Below are 15,458 nucleotides of genomic sequence, written 5' to 3' on the forward strand. Positions count from 1 at the left end.
AACAAGTGAAATTTATTTTAATATGTTTTATTTAATCCAAGATATCCAAAATATTTACATTCTTCTTTTGAAATCCAGTATATTTTATACTAATAGCACATCTTAATTTGGATTAGCCATATTTCAAGTGCTCAATAGCCACATGTGGCTAGTGGCTGCTGTATTAGCACAGACTCAGACTTGAGCAAGGAGAGTTTCAAATAAGGAAAGTCTCCCTAAGCAGAGGTTTTAAATATGAGCCATGTACTTTATGTGAAAACGAATTAAGGTGCCTCCTTATTACCAAACAAACGCATACTACAATGTAGAGCTTCGATTACTCAATCAGTAACGCCATTGCTGATGTAGTCACAATTGAGACCTTCTAGCATCAGTACCACAGAGCCAGAAACAGATCACGTTGGATTTTATAAGCAAAAGAATTCCAGATTCGACAGTATAAGCAATGCTCTCTCCAGAGCTAATGTTTTCTCACAGTATTTGAACTAAACTAAACCAAAAACATAATTAAAAAAAAATTCAAACCATATGCTAACATTGCCTGATATATTTTTTTAAAAATCAGTTCTTATATACGATTGAGGTAGAGATCTATATATTTAGGAACACAGATTCTGGCTGCCGAGCTACACAGTTCCAGTCTCCAACTAGGGAAGAGAGTGCTCATTCAGCTATTCCAACCAATGTCTGCTGAGTACCTTTCAGTGAATGCTGTGCTCTAAGTGCTGAGCTAGGTTTGGGGGATGATGATGATGATTACTAACATGCATTGAAAATTTACCATGTTCCAGGAACTGTACTAAGCATTTTACATGGGATTATTCATATTTCTATTTTACAGATGAAGAAACTGAGGCACAGATAGTTAAGTAACTTGTCTAAGTCATGTCAGGAATCAAACCAGGCAATCTGGTTACAACGCCCATGCTCTGAAATAATACTACACTATACTGCCTAATTAGAAAATTTAAGAGACAGTTGGTACTATCACACAGAGCTCAGAGACTACTAGGGAAAGAAATATAATTCAGTATTGTAAGTGTTCGGAGAGAAGGATATTGAGTGTTCTCTGAGCTGAAGTGGGTATCAAGGAAAACTTCTTAGAAAACTTGTCCATTCCTCATCTGAAAAATCAGAATAAAACTGCTTACCCTTCAGCCGTGTTGCAAGAATTGAATAAGAGAATTTATATAAAGCAGGAATAGCACAATGCCAAATAACTATTATTGTAATCATCTATCCTGTTTACTGGCCCAAGACCAGGATAACAAACTGGCCTGACAGGATGTAGCTTTTACTTCCTGATGTTCTTGCTAAAAGGACAGAAGACAGGAAGGAAGTAGAAGCTGGTAGAAGACAAATATTAACTCCTGCCTCAGCATAATCCACCACCACCACACTATCTAAGAGACTGAAGCAATTTCTTGGTATGTTTTGCCTTTTCACTGCCACGAACTTCTCTATTTGAGCCACTTTACTTTCAGAACAAGGGTTCTTAAAAATTGGTCCATGGATAGTTTTTAAGGGTCTAGGAACTCCTGAAATAAATGCAAAACAGTGTACATGGATAAACATGTTCTTTTTTTCTGCAGGCAGAGTCTAATAGCCTTTATCAGATTCTCCAAGGAAATCCCTGACACAAGAACAGGTTGGCAAAATACAAAAAATCAGTCCATTAACCTTCAGGATTAAAAATCCTCTTGCCTACAAAATCTTCTTCTATAGTCTTCAAAATAAGTTATTATTCAGAATATCATTTGCTTTATTTCAACATTTAGTGATGGTTTCTAGTCTGCCATAAACTTTGCAGGAATTAAGTCTGGAAAATATTCTAATATTTATAACAAACTTTGATTTATTCACTCAACCAACTAACCTGTACTGAAATTTTGTGGTGTCAGGCGCATTAATTTCTAGACATATCCAAATGAATAAGACAGAGACCCTGTCCTGAAGGAGTTCAAATCAAAACCAAAAACCTGGTCTAGGAAGATCCCACATGCTGTTGGGCAACTAAGCCCGTGCACCGCATCTACTGACCCTGTGCTCTAGGGCCCGCTTCCCGCAACTACTGAGCTGGCGTGCTGCAACTACTGAAGCCCTCGTGCCGAAAGCCCATGCTCCGTAGCAAGAGAAGCCACTGCAATGAGGAGCCCCCACCCTGCAACGAAGAGTAGCCCCCACTCGCCACAACTAGAGAAAGCCCATGGGCAGTAACCAAGACCTAATGCAGCCAAAAAATTAAAAAAAAAAAAAAATCACACTAAACTGTGGTGAGTACTATTACAAAGGAATAAAGACTCTGTAAGTAGAAAGGAAAGAGGAACTAGCAATCAAGGTTTCAGGGAAGGTTTGACAAAGGAGATGATATTTAAGCTGGGCCTTAAAGCAGGAATAAAACTTTACAAGGTAAAAGGTGTGCTCAGGCAAAGGGGAAGAGTAGGATCAGAGGCACAGAAGAATAAAAACTGGTGGCACGTTGAGCTGAGAGGTAATAACCTCACCCACCATATGGCTAGAGAAGAGGAATGAAACTGAAATGGTCGATTAGAGCACTATGTTGAACAATGAGAGAGAGTACAAGAGCAAACACATGGTATCTGTTCTAGGAGCTTTGCACCAAGGGTCCCCAACCCCCAGGCCACAGACTGGTACTGGTCTGTAGCCTGTTAGGAAACAGGCCACACAGCAGGAGGTGAGCGGCAGGCAAGCCAGCGAAGCTTCATCTGTATTTCCAGCTGTTCCCCATCGCTTGCATTACCGCCTGAGCTCCGCCTCCTGTCAGATGAGCGGCTGCATTAGGTTCTCATAGGAGCGCAAACCCTACTGTGAACTGCGCATGCGAGGGATCTAGGTTGTGCGCTCCTTATGAGAATCTAATGTCTATAATCTGAGGTGGAGCTGAGGCAGTGATGCTAGCACTGGGGAGCGGCTGCAAATACAGATTATCAGTAGCAGAGAGGTTTGACTGCACAGAGACCATAATAAACCGTTTGCAGACTCATATCAAAACCCTATCAGTGAGTGGGAAGTGACAATTAAGCTGCATGTGGTGGCAGGTTTTATAGTGGCAAGTGAGTTGATGTACTTCAATTGTACAGCTGCATCTGGTGGCAGGCTTTAAGTCAGAATCCGACACTTATTTTAGTCCATGAGTGGCCCGCCCATTATTTTATTTACCACTTCCATCTGCACCTCTTTCCCACACTGCACACTTGTCTCAGTCACAGTTGTGGTAAGCCCACAAGCTAACCCTAGCCAAAATGAGTAAAAAACAAATGTCACTAGAGAGCTTCTTTGAAAAGGGGGAAAGACCCAATGATGAAACAACAGAAAACTCTAAGACTACCAACAAAAAGAAAACTGTATTTAAAAGAAAACACCAAGAATCCTACTTAAATTACGGATTCATTGCAACAGGTGATCGACATTCTCCAAACCCACTTTGTATAATATAATATGTGGCAACAGGTTAACCAACGCAGCCATGAAACCTTCAAAACTGCTTTGCCACATGGAGACCAAGCACCCTGCATTAAAAAACAAGCCTTTGGAGTTTTTCAAAAGGAAAAAATGTGAACACGAAAAACAGAAGCAATTGCTGAAGGCCACCACTTCATCAAACATGTCTGCACTGACAGCATCGTTCTTAGTGGCTAACCGCATTGCTAAAGCTAAGAAGCCCTTTACTATTGGTGAAGAGTTGATCCTTCCTGCTGCTAAGGACATTTGTCGTGAACTTTTCAGAGGGGCTGCAGTTCAAAAGGTGGCACGTGTTCCTTTTTCAGCTAGCACCATAACTAGACAAACTGATGAAATAGCAGAGGATATTAAGGCACAATTGTTAGAGAGGATTAATGAGTCACCGTGGTACACAATCCAGATTGACGAGTCTACCGATGTTGACAACAAGGCAACAATGCTTGTTTTTGTGTGATGTATTTTTCAGGAAGATATGCATGAGGATATGTTATGTGCACTTTTGTTGCCAACCAACACCACAGCTGCAGAACTATTCAAGTCTTTGAATGATTACATATCAGGAAAACTGAATGGGTCATTTTGTGTCAGTATATGCATGGGCGGAGCAGCTGCCATGACTGGACGGCCTTCTGGTTTCACTACTTGGGTCAAAGAGGTCGTTTCTGAATGTGAGTCTACGCGCTCTGTCATCCATAGAGAAACACTGGGTAGTGGAAAAATGTCACCTGAGCTTAACAGTGTTTTGCAGGATATCATTAAAATTATGTACAAAGTAAAGTACACGCCCTTAACTCACATTTGTTCGCACAGCTCTGCAAGGAGATGGACGTAGAGCACACACGTCTTCTCTTATACACAGAAGTGAGATGGCTTTCTAAAGGTAGATCACTGGCCAGAGATTCTGAGTTAAGAGAGCTGCTCCAGAAATTTCTTTTAGAAAAACACTCACCACTGGAAGCACATTTCAGTGCCACAGAATGGGTCACAAAACTTGCTTACTTGTGTGACATATTCAACCTGCTCAACAAACTCAATCTGTCACTTCAGGGGAGAACGACAACTCTGTTCAAGTCGGCAGATAAAGTGGCTACATTCAAAGCCAAACTTGAATTATGGGGGCGACAAGTGAACACTGGGATTTTTGACATGTTTCAAACATTGGCAGAGATTTTGAAAGAGACTGAGCCAGGGCTTTCTTTCTCCCAGCTGGTGCATGATCACCTATCTCAGCTTTCAAAAGACTTTGAGCATTACTTCCCAACCACAAAAGACCCCCAAACTGGGAAGGAATGGATCTGCAACCCATTTGTGAATAAGCCAGGTGAATCGACTTTGTCTGTGCTAAAAGAGGATCAACTGGTTGAGATCGCAAATGACGGTAGCCTTAAAAGTATGTTTGAGACAACTTCACATCTCCATATGTTCTGGATGAAAGCTAAGGCGGAATATCCTGAGACTGCCACAAAAAGCACTGAAAAGGCTGTTTCCATTTCCAACACCCTATCTTTGCGAAGCAGGGTTTTCTGCAGTGATAGCAGCCAAAACGAGATTACGGAGTAGACTGGACATAAGCCATACACTTCGGGTGTCACTGTCTCCCGTCATCCCCAGATGGGACCATCTAGTTGCAAGAAAACAAGCTCAGGGATCCCACTGATTCTGCATTATGTTGAGTTGTATAATTATTTCCTCATATATTATAATGTAATAATAATAGAAATAAAGTACACAATAAATGTAATGCACTTGAATCATTCCAAAACCATCCCCCCTAACCCCCTACCCTGGGTCCATGGAAAAACTGTCTTCCACAAAACTGGTCCCTGGTGCCAGAAAGGCTGGGGACTGCTGCTTTATAGTATCAAAGTGGGAGATGATCCTACTTTATTGTGGGAAGTAGCTAAGACAGAAGAATGGTCAGGATGCCAAGAGAGCACCACAAAGGAAGAGATTTTACGCCATACTCAGAAAAGTGAACTGAGGTAAGGGCTAAAACTAGACAGAAAAAGCAGAAACGACAGGACAGACTTCAACAATACTGAACAAATTATTTTCTCTATATATCTATTATATAAGCTATATATATTGTATCTATTACATAAACTAAGCAGTAGGGATTAACAGTGAGCAAGCAAATAGTCCCTATGATTAAGAAGTACATAGTCTAGTGAGATATCCAAATAAAACAGACAATTATGCTATGACAAGTGTAAATTTAAAAACTATGTAAGATAGACTCTTAAATAAGATTTGATAGGTATGGGGGCTGGGAAGGGGAAGGCTTCCAGAGGAAATAACATCTAAGGTGAGATCTGAAGGATGAGGAGGAGTTGATCAGGCAAAGGAGATGAAGAGGTAGGAATGATTTCAAGAAACATCTCAAAAATAGAAGAATAAAAATGAGAATTTTTCAGGTTTCTAGCTTGAGTGACAATAAATGGTGATGTCACTGAGAAAGGGAAATAAAAGAGACAAGGATAGTGGTCAGGGGAAAATTAGGAAGTCAGGTCCTACTGAACATTCAGATGAAAACACTAGTTGGGCAATGAAAAATACAGGTGTTCAGCTCAGGTGAGAGATCCAGGTATTTGATAAGATTATTTTAAAACCATTGCTTTCCTTTAAGTTAAAAATATTATACTAATTTAATCTGATTTATATAATTAAATCCCTATATAACAAATGTTGAAGGAATCATATAAAAAATTTAAAGAGGGCTTCCCTGGTGGCGCAGTGGTTGAGAGTCCGCCTGCCGATGCAGGGGACACGGGTTCGTGCCCCGGTCCGGGAGGATCCCACATGCTGCAGAGCGGCTGGGCCCGTGAGCCATGGCCGCTGAGCCTGCGCGTCCGGAGCCTGTGCTCCGCAACGGGCGAGGCCACAACGGTGAGAGGCCCGCGTACCGCAAAAAAAAAAAAAAAAAAAAAAAAAATTTAAAGAAACAAATGACAGAAAGTCATCCTGCCTCAAGCTCCCAATGTCCTATATTTTCAACTAGAAACAATTTGGTGAACTAGGGAAGAAAACAACATCTCATTTTCTGACTGATAACAAAGAACATTCTTTACCCAACCAACTCTTGAGGTTATATATAGTTTTTTTATATCTCCATTGATTTTCAACGCTCAGAACAAATTATTATTCTAACAAACATTCCTGGGGCTTCACTGGTGGCAGAGTGGTTAAGAATCTGCCTGTCAACGCAGGGGACACGGGTTCAAGCCCTGGTCCGGGAAGAGCCCACATGCCACGGAGCAACTAAGCCCGTGCACCACAACTACTGAGTCTGTGCTCTACAGCCCGTGAGCCACAACTACTAAGCCCACATGTCACAACTACTGAAGCCTGTGAGCTTAGAGCCCGCACACCACAACGAAGCGTAGCCCCCGCTCACTGCAACTAGAGAAAGCCCGCATGCAGCAACGAAGACCCAACGCAGCCAAAAGTAAATAAATAAAATAAAATAAACATTCCTTTATTCATTATGCTTTTCCATGTTTTCCAAATTTTTATGAGTATGTATTATAACCATCACTGGGGGAAAAAGCAAATCTTGTAAAGCACCATATTCATTACATTCTCATTACAGTACCATATTATGTACATCGTTTATTTGCAGGTTTGATCCCTGGACTAAAATTAAATATCTTCATCTGAAAACCAAACAAATAAGAAGGAGCTAATCTTCTGTCAGATGACAATTTAGTAAAAGCCACAAACAAAATCTGTTTAAATTCTTCTTTCCTATTTTGTAGTTACACACGTCACTGCCTGATATATTAATAAAAGATTTAAAGGCTAAAGAGTAATACCATTGCACAGAAAAAATAGTCATTCACAGTAACAAAAGCCAAGGTTTATAATGTAATGTGTTAAAGACTTGGTGGTAGTGACTTAATACAACCATTTACAAAACTGAATTTTAACAACCATAATTTTAGCATGGGTAGATGAGCCTTATTATGACATTACTGAAGTTGACAGATAATGGAAGTTTGCCTACACTGTAGATCTCACCTAAAATAAAAGCCTAGGGAAAATATTTTCACAAGTGTCAAGTATAAACGTATTACACATTTGTAAAATTTGACTACAATTTAAAACTTAATAAGGTTTTGAAGCACTATGATTTTCTTAATAAGACATCACAAAATGTTAGATTTTTTTTTTATGTGTTTAGCTGTAATTCACTATATAAGACTGCCACTAGTACAACTTAACATTATGGTAACTAGAAGTTAGTGAAAGCTCAGTTTATCAAAATTTAACTAATACAGTAAGTCCCTTACATACAAACAAGTTCCATTCCAAGAGCACATTCGTAAGTCCAATTTGTTCGTAAGACCAACAAAGTTAGCCTAGGTACCCAACTAACACAATCGGCTATATAGTACTTTACTGTAACAAGTTTATAATACTTTTCACACAAATAATACATAAAAAACAAAAAAAACCCACAAAAAATAAAGAAAACATTTTTAATCTTACAGTACAGTACCTTGAAAAGTACAGTAGTACAGTACAACAGCTGGCATACAGGGGCTGTTGGCAGTACCAGCTACATCACTGCTGCTTTTACGCTTGCTTCCAGACATCCTGGGCTTGAAATAAAGATACTGTACTACTGTACTCTATAAGTACTGTAAAGTACACAAAAGCACAACCACTTGTAGAGGATGCACACACATGTCAATGTACGCCAGACACGTGAGCTAACTTATGTGACTGGACATGTGAACACATGTTCACATCTTTGAAAGTTCGCAACTTGAAGGTTCGTATGTAGGGGACTTACTGTATTACAAGTGTTTGTATCGGCAAGAACATTTTAGGTACGATGCTCTACTTCCTATTAAACTCATTACAAAAACATTTCATAAGTAAAATAACTACTGTTGAAATCAAGCAAGCCCTGGAGTATGTGTCTATTTTCATAGGCTTGAGAGGCACAGATGACAAGTATTTTCAAATCTAGCTACTATTTTTTTTATTTTTTAAAATTAATTTATTAATTTATTTTTGGCTGTGTTGGGTCTTTGTTTCTATGCGAGGGCTTTCTCTAGTTGCGGCAAGCAGGGCACTCTTCATCGCGGTGTGCAGGCCTCTCACTATTGCTGCCTCTCTTGTTGCGGAGCACAGGCTCCAGACGCGCAGGCTCAGTAGTTGTGGCTCATGGGCCTAGTTGCTCCACGGCATGTGGGATCTTCCCAGACCAGGGCTCGAACCCATGTCCCCTGCATTGGCAGGCAGATTCTCAACCACTGTGCCACCAGGGAAGGCCCAAATCTAGCTACTATTAAATGCACATTTCTCATAAGGCAAGCAAAAATGCTAATGGACCGTTTATAGACCATATGAAATGAAGTCTATACACCATTATAGACTGAGTAATCAAATGTTTACTTTTTTTTCAAACCAAAGTAAAAATGTTCTAAATCTTAATGAAAAGCTGTCTTATATAACAGAAAAAAATGTAGAACTAGAACTATACAACCAGGTTTGGGTGCCAGCCAGCACTTTTGCTGACCTGATGTATGACTTTGATTTTTTTCCCCCATGAGTAAAAAAGAAATTGGATTATGTAATCTCCAAGGGTTTGTTTTCATTTGTTTGTTTTTTGATTCCAATACTAAAAGCTTTATGTAATAGGCAAAGGCCAATTTTTGAGCTGGAAACAGAATTTGGTAGAATTCAGAAGAAGGCAGATAAGTCAAAACTAAACAATCCCGTTTAAAAAGGTGCCCAGACTAAGGTTACAGAATGTCAAGACATACTGTTCAAATTGGCAGATGATACTAAGGGCGATCACTGAAATTACTGTGGATTTGAAGCTATACTGCTTTCTATAGACATTTACTCTCAGAATTCATTCCTCCTTCTGGCAGTATTTTCATGTGGGGATACCCCCTCCTCCATGTGGTCTCAGCGGCAAACTAGCCACCCGCCACCCCGCCCCCGCAGCCCAGGACAGAGCTCATGACAAATCAGCAAACAATACAACCTTGGCCACTGACTGTTTCAGTAGGTAGGACCATAAACCAGTCCAATCAGATTGAATTTTAGGATTTGTTCAGGAACCGTCACAAGAGAGTAACTCCACTAGATCTGAAATAGTAGGTACATGAGACTCAGATGTGCAATAACCCCCTTGACAACATAACAGGAAAGCCTATCTGAGAATGGAACCATGCAGTGGAAGTGGAAACAAGAAATGGAGAGAGCAAGAGAACTGATTATATCATTTGAGCCCCAGTACGAAGCTATGCTTTAAGCCATCCCTACCTCTAGGAGGTCTTAGTTTCACAAGTAAATAAATTCACTCTCACTTAGTCTGGGTTGAGTTTTTTCTTGCAACTGAAAAAAATCATAATTAAGTTTCTCTACAATAATCTCAATGTAGTCTCATGGATGAGGAAAGATCTTTCCCAAGTTCTTGCCATATAACCCAGCTAAATCATTTAATCCCCTTATGTCTCAATATCATCAACAAAATAAAGTATCAGCCATTGTCTGCTTTAAAGTGTTGTGAAGGTTAAAAAAAATGTTTGTGTAAGTAAAATGATATTTAAATCCAATGCCCTGTAGATGGAAAAATGGTCTCACTTTTTTAAAAGTAATTTTAGGAGGTCATTTTTACAATGAGTATTACTATAAAAAGTTTCTAGGGAACAAGGGAATTAGGAAATACCAATAGGACCTGCTGTATTTAGATTCAAATCTAATTGTATTCAAGTCTGTTTCTACACAGTACATGAGTATAAGAAAGAAAATCCAACTCCAGATCAAGCAGTCCTGAGATCAGGTATTAGTTCTATTGATACAGGTTTGTATGACTTTGGGTAAAATAACCTGTCTAAGCATCTTAACTCCATACCTATAAAACAGAACAGTAATATCTATCTCAAGTTACAAGGTTTTTGTGAGGATCAAATGAGATAACAAGTTATGAAAGCTCTTGGCATGGTGTCTGCATTTAACATTCCTTCCATACAATGTATTAAATAATAATTTTTTCCTATTGTTATTCAAGTGTCTGAAGTTGGAGGAAAACTGTATTTCAGGGGAAAGGGAGGGGCAAATTAGGAGTTTGGGACTAACATATACACACTACTCTATTTAAAATAGATAACCAACAAGCACCTACTATATAGCACAGGGAACTACACTCAATATTTTGTAATAACCTATATGGGAAAAGAATCTGAAAAAGAATAGGTATATATATGTATAACTGAACCACTTTGCTGTACACCTGAAACTGACACAACATTGTAAATCAACTATACTTCAACAAAAATAAATTTAAAAAAAACTTCAAAAACAAAAAGAAAACTGTACTCCATTCATTCCAAGATACATTGATACCTATTTCACTGTCCAAAATCAAATAGTACCTTATAGCTGCTGGAATGCCATTGTTTATTTGGCAGTGGTTTTTTCTTTTTTCAGTGCTACATAAGAGTGCATCCTGCAGTTAAAGGTTGCCTTAGATTTATGTTTTATTTTTTTAACACATTATTGGAGTATAATTGCTATATAATGGTGTGTTTGTGCATTATAACAAAGTGAATCAGCCATACATATACATATATTCCCATATATGTATTCTCCTCCCCCTTGTGTCTCCCTCCTACCCTCCCTATCCCACACCTCTAGGTGGTCACAATGCACTGAGCTGATCTCCCTGTGGCTGCTTCCCACTAGCTATCTATTTTACATTTAGTAGTGTATATATGTCCATGCCACTCTCTCACTTCGTCCCAGCTTACCCTTCCCCCCCACCCCGTGTCCTCAAGTACATTCTCTATGTCTGCGTCTTTATTCCTGTACTGCTGGTAAGTTCTTCAGAACCCTTTTTTTTTTTTAGATTCCATATATGTGTGTTAGCATACGGTATTTGTTTTTCTCTTTCTGACTTACTTCACTTTGTATGACAGACTCTAGGTCCACCCACCTCACTACAAATAACTCAATTTTGTTCCTTTTTATGGCTAAGTAATATTCCATTGTATATATGTGCCACATCTTCTTTATCCATTCATCTGTCAATGGACATTTAGGTTGTTTCCATGTCCTGGCTATTGTAAACTGCTGCAGTAAACATTGTGGTACATGTCTCTTTCTGAATTATGGTTTTCTCAGGGTATATGCCCAGTAGCGGGATTGCTGGGTCATATGGTAGTTCTATTTTTAGTTTTTTAAGGAGCCTCCGTATTGTTCTCCATAGTGGTTGTATCAATTTACACTCCTACCAACAGTGCAGGAGGGTTCCCTTTTCTCCACACCCTTTCCAGCATTTACTGTTTCTAGACTTTTTGATAATGGTCATTCTGACTAGTGTTAGGTGATAACCTCATTGTAGTTTTTACTTGCATTTCTCTAATAATTTGTGATGTTGAGCATCTTTTCATGTGCCTCTTGGCCATCTGTATGTCTTCTTCGGTGAAATGCCTATTTAGGTCTTCTGCCCATTTTTTAATTGTATTGTTTGTTTCTTTGATATTGAGCTCCATGAGCTGTTTGTATATATCAGAAATTAATCCTTTGTCTGTTGCTTCGTTTGCAAATATTTTCTCCCATTCTGAGGCTTGTCTTTTTGTCTTGTTTATGGTTTCCTCTGCTGTGCAAAAGGTTTTAAGTTTCATTAGGTCCCATTTGTTTATTTTCATTACTCTAAGAGGTAGGTCAAAAAAGATCTTGCTGTGGTTTATGTCAGAGAGTTTTTCCTATGTTTTCCTCTATGAGTTTTATAGTGTCTGGTCTTACATTTAGGTCTTTAATCCATTTGGAGTTTATTTTTGTGTATGGTGTTAGGTAGTGTTCTAATTTCATTCTTTTACATGTAGCTGTCCAGTTTTCCCAGCACCATTTACTGAAGAGGCTGTCTTTTCTCCATTGTATGTTCTTGCTTCCTGTGTCATAAATTAGGTGACCATATATGCATGGGTTTATCTCTGGGCTTTCTATATGCCTTAGATTTAATAAGGTACACCAATTCCCATTTTAAGAACCATAGTACTTAACCATTTAAAGTAGTACTTACCCAAGATATATGTTAGAAACAGAAAAGAGTGTGTGCATATTTATATAATCAGGTATAATTTTACTTTACATACCTCTGTAAGTCAACTATTTCATTGTTAAGGGTATCTAGCTCCTTAATAGCAGAGAAATCTGCGACAGGACTTGGTCCTATGATGTTCTAAAAACAAAGAGTTCACAATTATAACATTATTACTATAAAATTGCATGTGGCAAAGCATTAAAAATGTTTAAAAGCACTATATGGATACATATTTTATGGTATTACTAACACTTTTAATTCACTTAAGAAAACCCTATCTAGTGCAATTTTACACACACACACACACACACACACACAGGCGGTTATATACTAAGACATTTTCCCTTAAACTCTCTAAAAGCTGTTGTTCTATAATATATACCACCACTTGAGATCCCAATGTCTTCATCGCGTGATCTTAGCCTGTCTAGAATGTTGCAGTAAAGCAGATATCAGATTTATAAACTAATTCCTCCACTGAAGCATAAATTTCTTGGGGAGGTGAATTGTGATTTATTTGTATTAAATAAATGGTGGTTGATTTTATTTAATTCAACAAGTATTTACTTTTATTAAATAGTTTCAGTGTCTACTTAAAGTAAAACCAACCGCTCAGCATGTTCCATACTAAATATTAGTATCACCATACATGAAACTGTCTTATATGACATCCTTTACATATAGTTTTCTTTCAATAACGGAGGTGTCAAAATTAGTCTCTGAATGGTATTTGTGTTTAGAAAACCTAGCTGGGTTTATTCTGGGCTCTGCTGTTTTACTAGCTGCATGATCTTCACTGCAAAACAGGGAAATAATCTCTGCCCTGCCCACTTTAAAAATTAAATAAATATTGCATATGAAGTCCCTCTACAAACCTTATGATATTTTATAAATGTAAGCTATTATTATACTTAACTTCCTCAACAGAATATGCTCTTGAAAGTTGGAAAGGCTCCCAATGACTTGCTTCCACCCTGGCTCAGTCCCCTTTGTAAACCATTTTTGATGCTTTATATAGATGGCTGAAGTCAAGGCAAAAAGATAACTGCTCCTTCAAACATTTGACTTACACCCAATGCTACAACCAAACTGACAAATAACAAGATGATCATCATTAGGAAATGTTAAAACTGAGGCCTAAACATGTAAAACTAAGATATATTGAGGACCTTATTAGCAGAACATAAAACTTAGTATTATACTTATGTTGCTGTGAACTTAAGGTATGTCACTAACTTGCACAACAGAAGAAGAAACCTAAAAGTTCACAGTATCCTATCTGCTCACATTTATATAATGGTTTACAAATTTACTAAGTGCTAATCTGAAAACTGGTCTGTAGGTAGGGCAGATATTATTATTAACCCCATTTTAGAGCTAAGGAAACGTATTAAATGACTTGCTTAAAGTTGAACCCAGCTAGCTAATAGGCGATATTGATCAGGAGACTTCTAATCAAATTCAAGTGTTATTTCACATTATGCCCCTTGGCACCTGCACATTAAGATCATTTAGGTAAATGAAACCATTACCCTAAAAGCCAACTTGATAAACAGGTACATCAGTAAAATGTGGCAAATAATTCCTTCTATATTTCTTTATGCTATACTGTATAACCATCCTCATATGTTTTGTTTTGTTTTGACTATCAATACCAAACCTCATCCATTAGGATTCAATTAACGCTATTCTCAATTTTATATTAATTACAGATTTGTACCAAATATGCCTCTTACTATGTTTTACTATTATGTATTTCACTGACACAGACCCATATCATTCTAAAAAGTCAGAAATTTTAAAGTGGGTTTCTGAATGTGACAAGTATTTACTAGGATTTTAACTCTGCCCAAACTTGACTTATGAGCTAATTAAGCCTGGGCAGACAATTTGAAAGGCGAACAAAATGAAAAATTAGCACTTAAGTCTCACTTTTATCACCAAGAGTAACTTACATCACATAAGTGCTACTGAGAAATTTGCTGTCAGAGGTGCAAGCAAACCAAGAAACTCAGGACTCCCATACCTGTTCTGTCACTCTAACTCAAAAAAAGTGACTCACATTTGACAGTCTTTCACTATTGAAAATATCATCAAATAAGAAGAGTGAGACAAATAAGTTTCACTTCAAACAAGTTATAAGGTAATACCATAGATGACTCCAGAATGAAGATTAGTGTACTTAGTTGGTACTGGTAAGTGTACTTGTGTCACACTCAATTGCTGACACAAAAATTAAACTCCTGTTCTAGAGCAATAAAATAACATGCAATCAGGAAGCACAGAAAAAGTTCGGCTAACGGTATATAAAGTATAAGAAGGGCATATGAAGAAAAATGTACCATGTCCCCTTCTTGCAAAATATTTTCTCTCACCCTGTTTTGTGTATTACACAAAAATTCCACTTCGGTGATTTTAAGTGGATCAGAGAGCTTAGGGAAGGCAAGTTAAAATGCACACAAGGACCAAGTGACAGACATGTGACAGAAGCATGCTGTTTAGGTATTTTCTCTGCATTAACTTTGAGGCATAAACAACCTCTAATTTCAAAATGTATCTTGTAAACCAAAAACCGTAATGCTAAAAAAGGCATAAAGTAAAGCTCTAACCTTGAGAGAGTAGAGTTAAGAAACTGACAGTACAAGAAAGGCGAAAAGCAGAGTGCTGCAGAATGGAAAAAATAGTCCAAACTAGAAAAAACACAGAAAGGAAAGCAACATTCAAAAAAGGATTAGTCAAAGCTGCAAAAAAATGCAGTTCCAAAAAAATTAGATTATAAAGAGAAAAGAGATTATTTGAAAGACAAAACAAATGCAAATTTTAATTTTTAAGGTTAAAATTTTTGGTTATAGATAAGACAACAGTGATAAAATCCCATTTTAATGAATAATACTGATATCTGACATGGACA

At 37.9% G+C, this 15,458-nt stretch overlaps 1 protein-coding gene across 3 annotated transcripts in view; it reads right to left on the reverse strand.

Moving 5' to 3' along the window:
* Positions 1-15,458, reverse strand: part of EPS15 (epidermal growth factor receptor pathway substrate 15) — a gene marked incomplete at both ends in the record, with an annotated part of 167,787 nt that overhangs the window by 74,343 nt on the left and 77,986 nt on the right. For all 3 annotated transcript variants that reach the window (XM_079727163.1, XM_079727162.1, XM_079727161.1), the window contains one exon: positions 12,600-12,685. In XM_079727163.1, coding sequence (XP_079583289.1) covers positions 12,600-12,685 — 86 coding nt within the window. The remainder of the gene's footprint in view (positions 1-12,599; positions 12,686-15,458) is intronic.

Source organism: Hyperoodon ampullatus, assembly GCF_949752795.1.
Source record: "Hyperoodon ampullatus genome assembly, chromosome: 2".
Lineage (NCBI taxonomy): Eukaryota > Metazoa > Chordata > Mammalia > Artiodactyla > Ziphiidae > Hyperoodon > Hyperoodon ampullatus.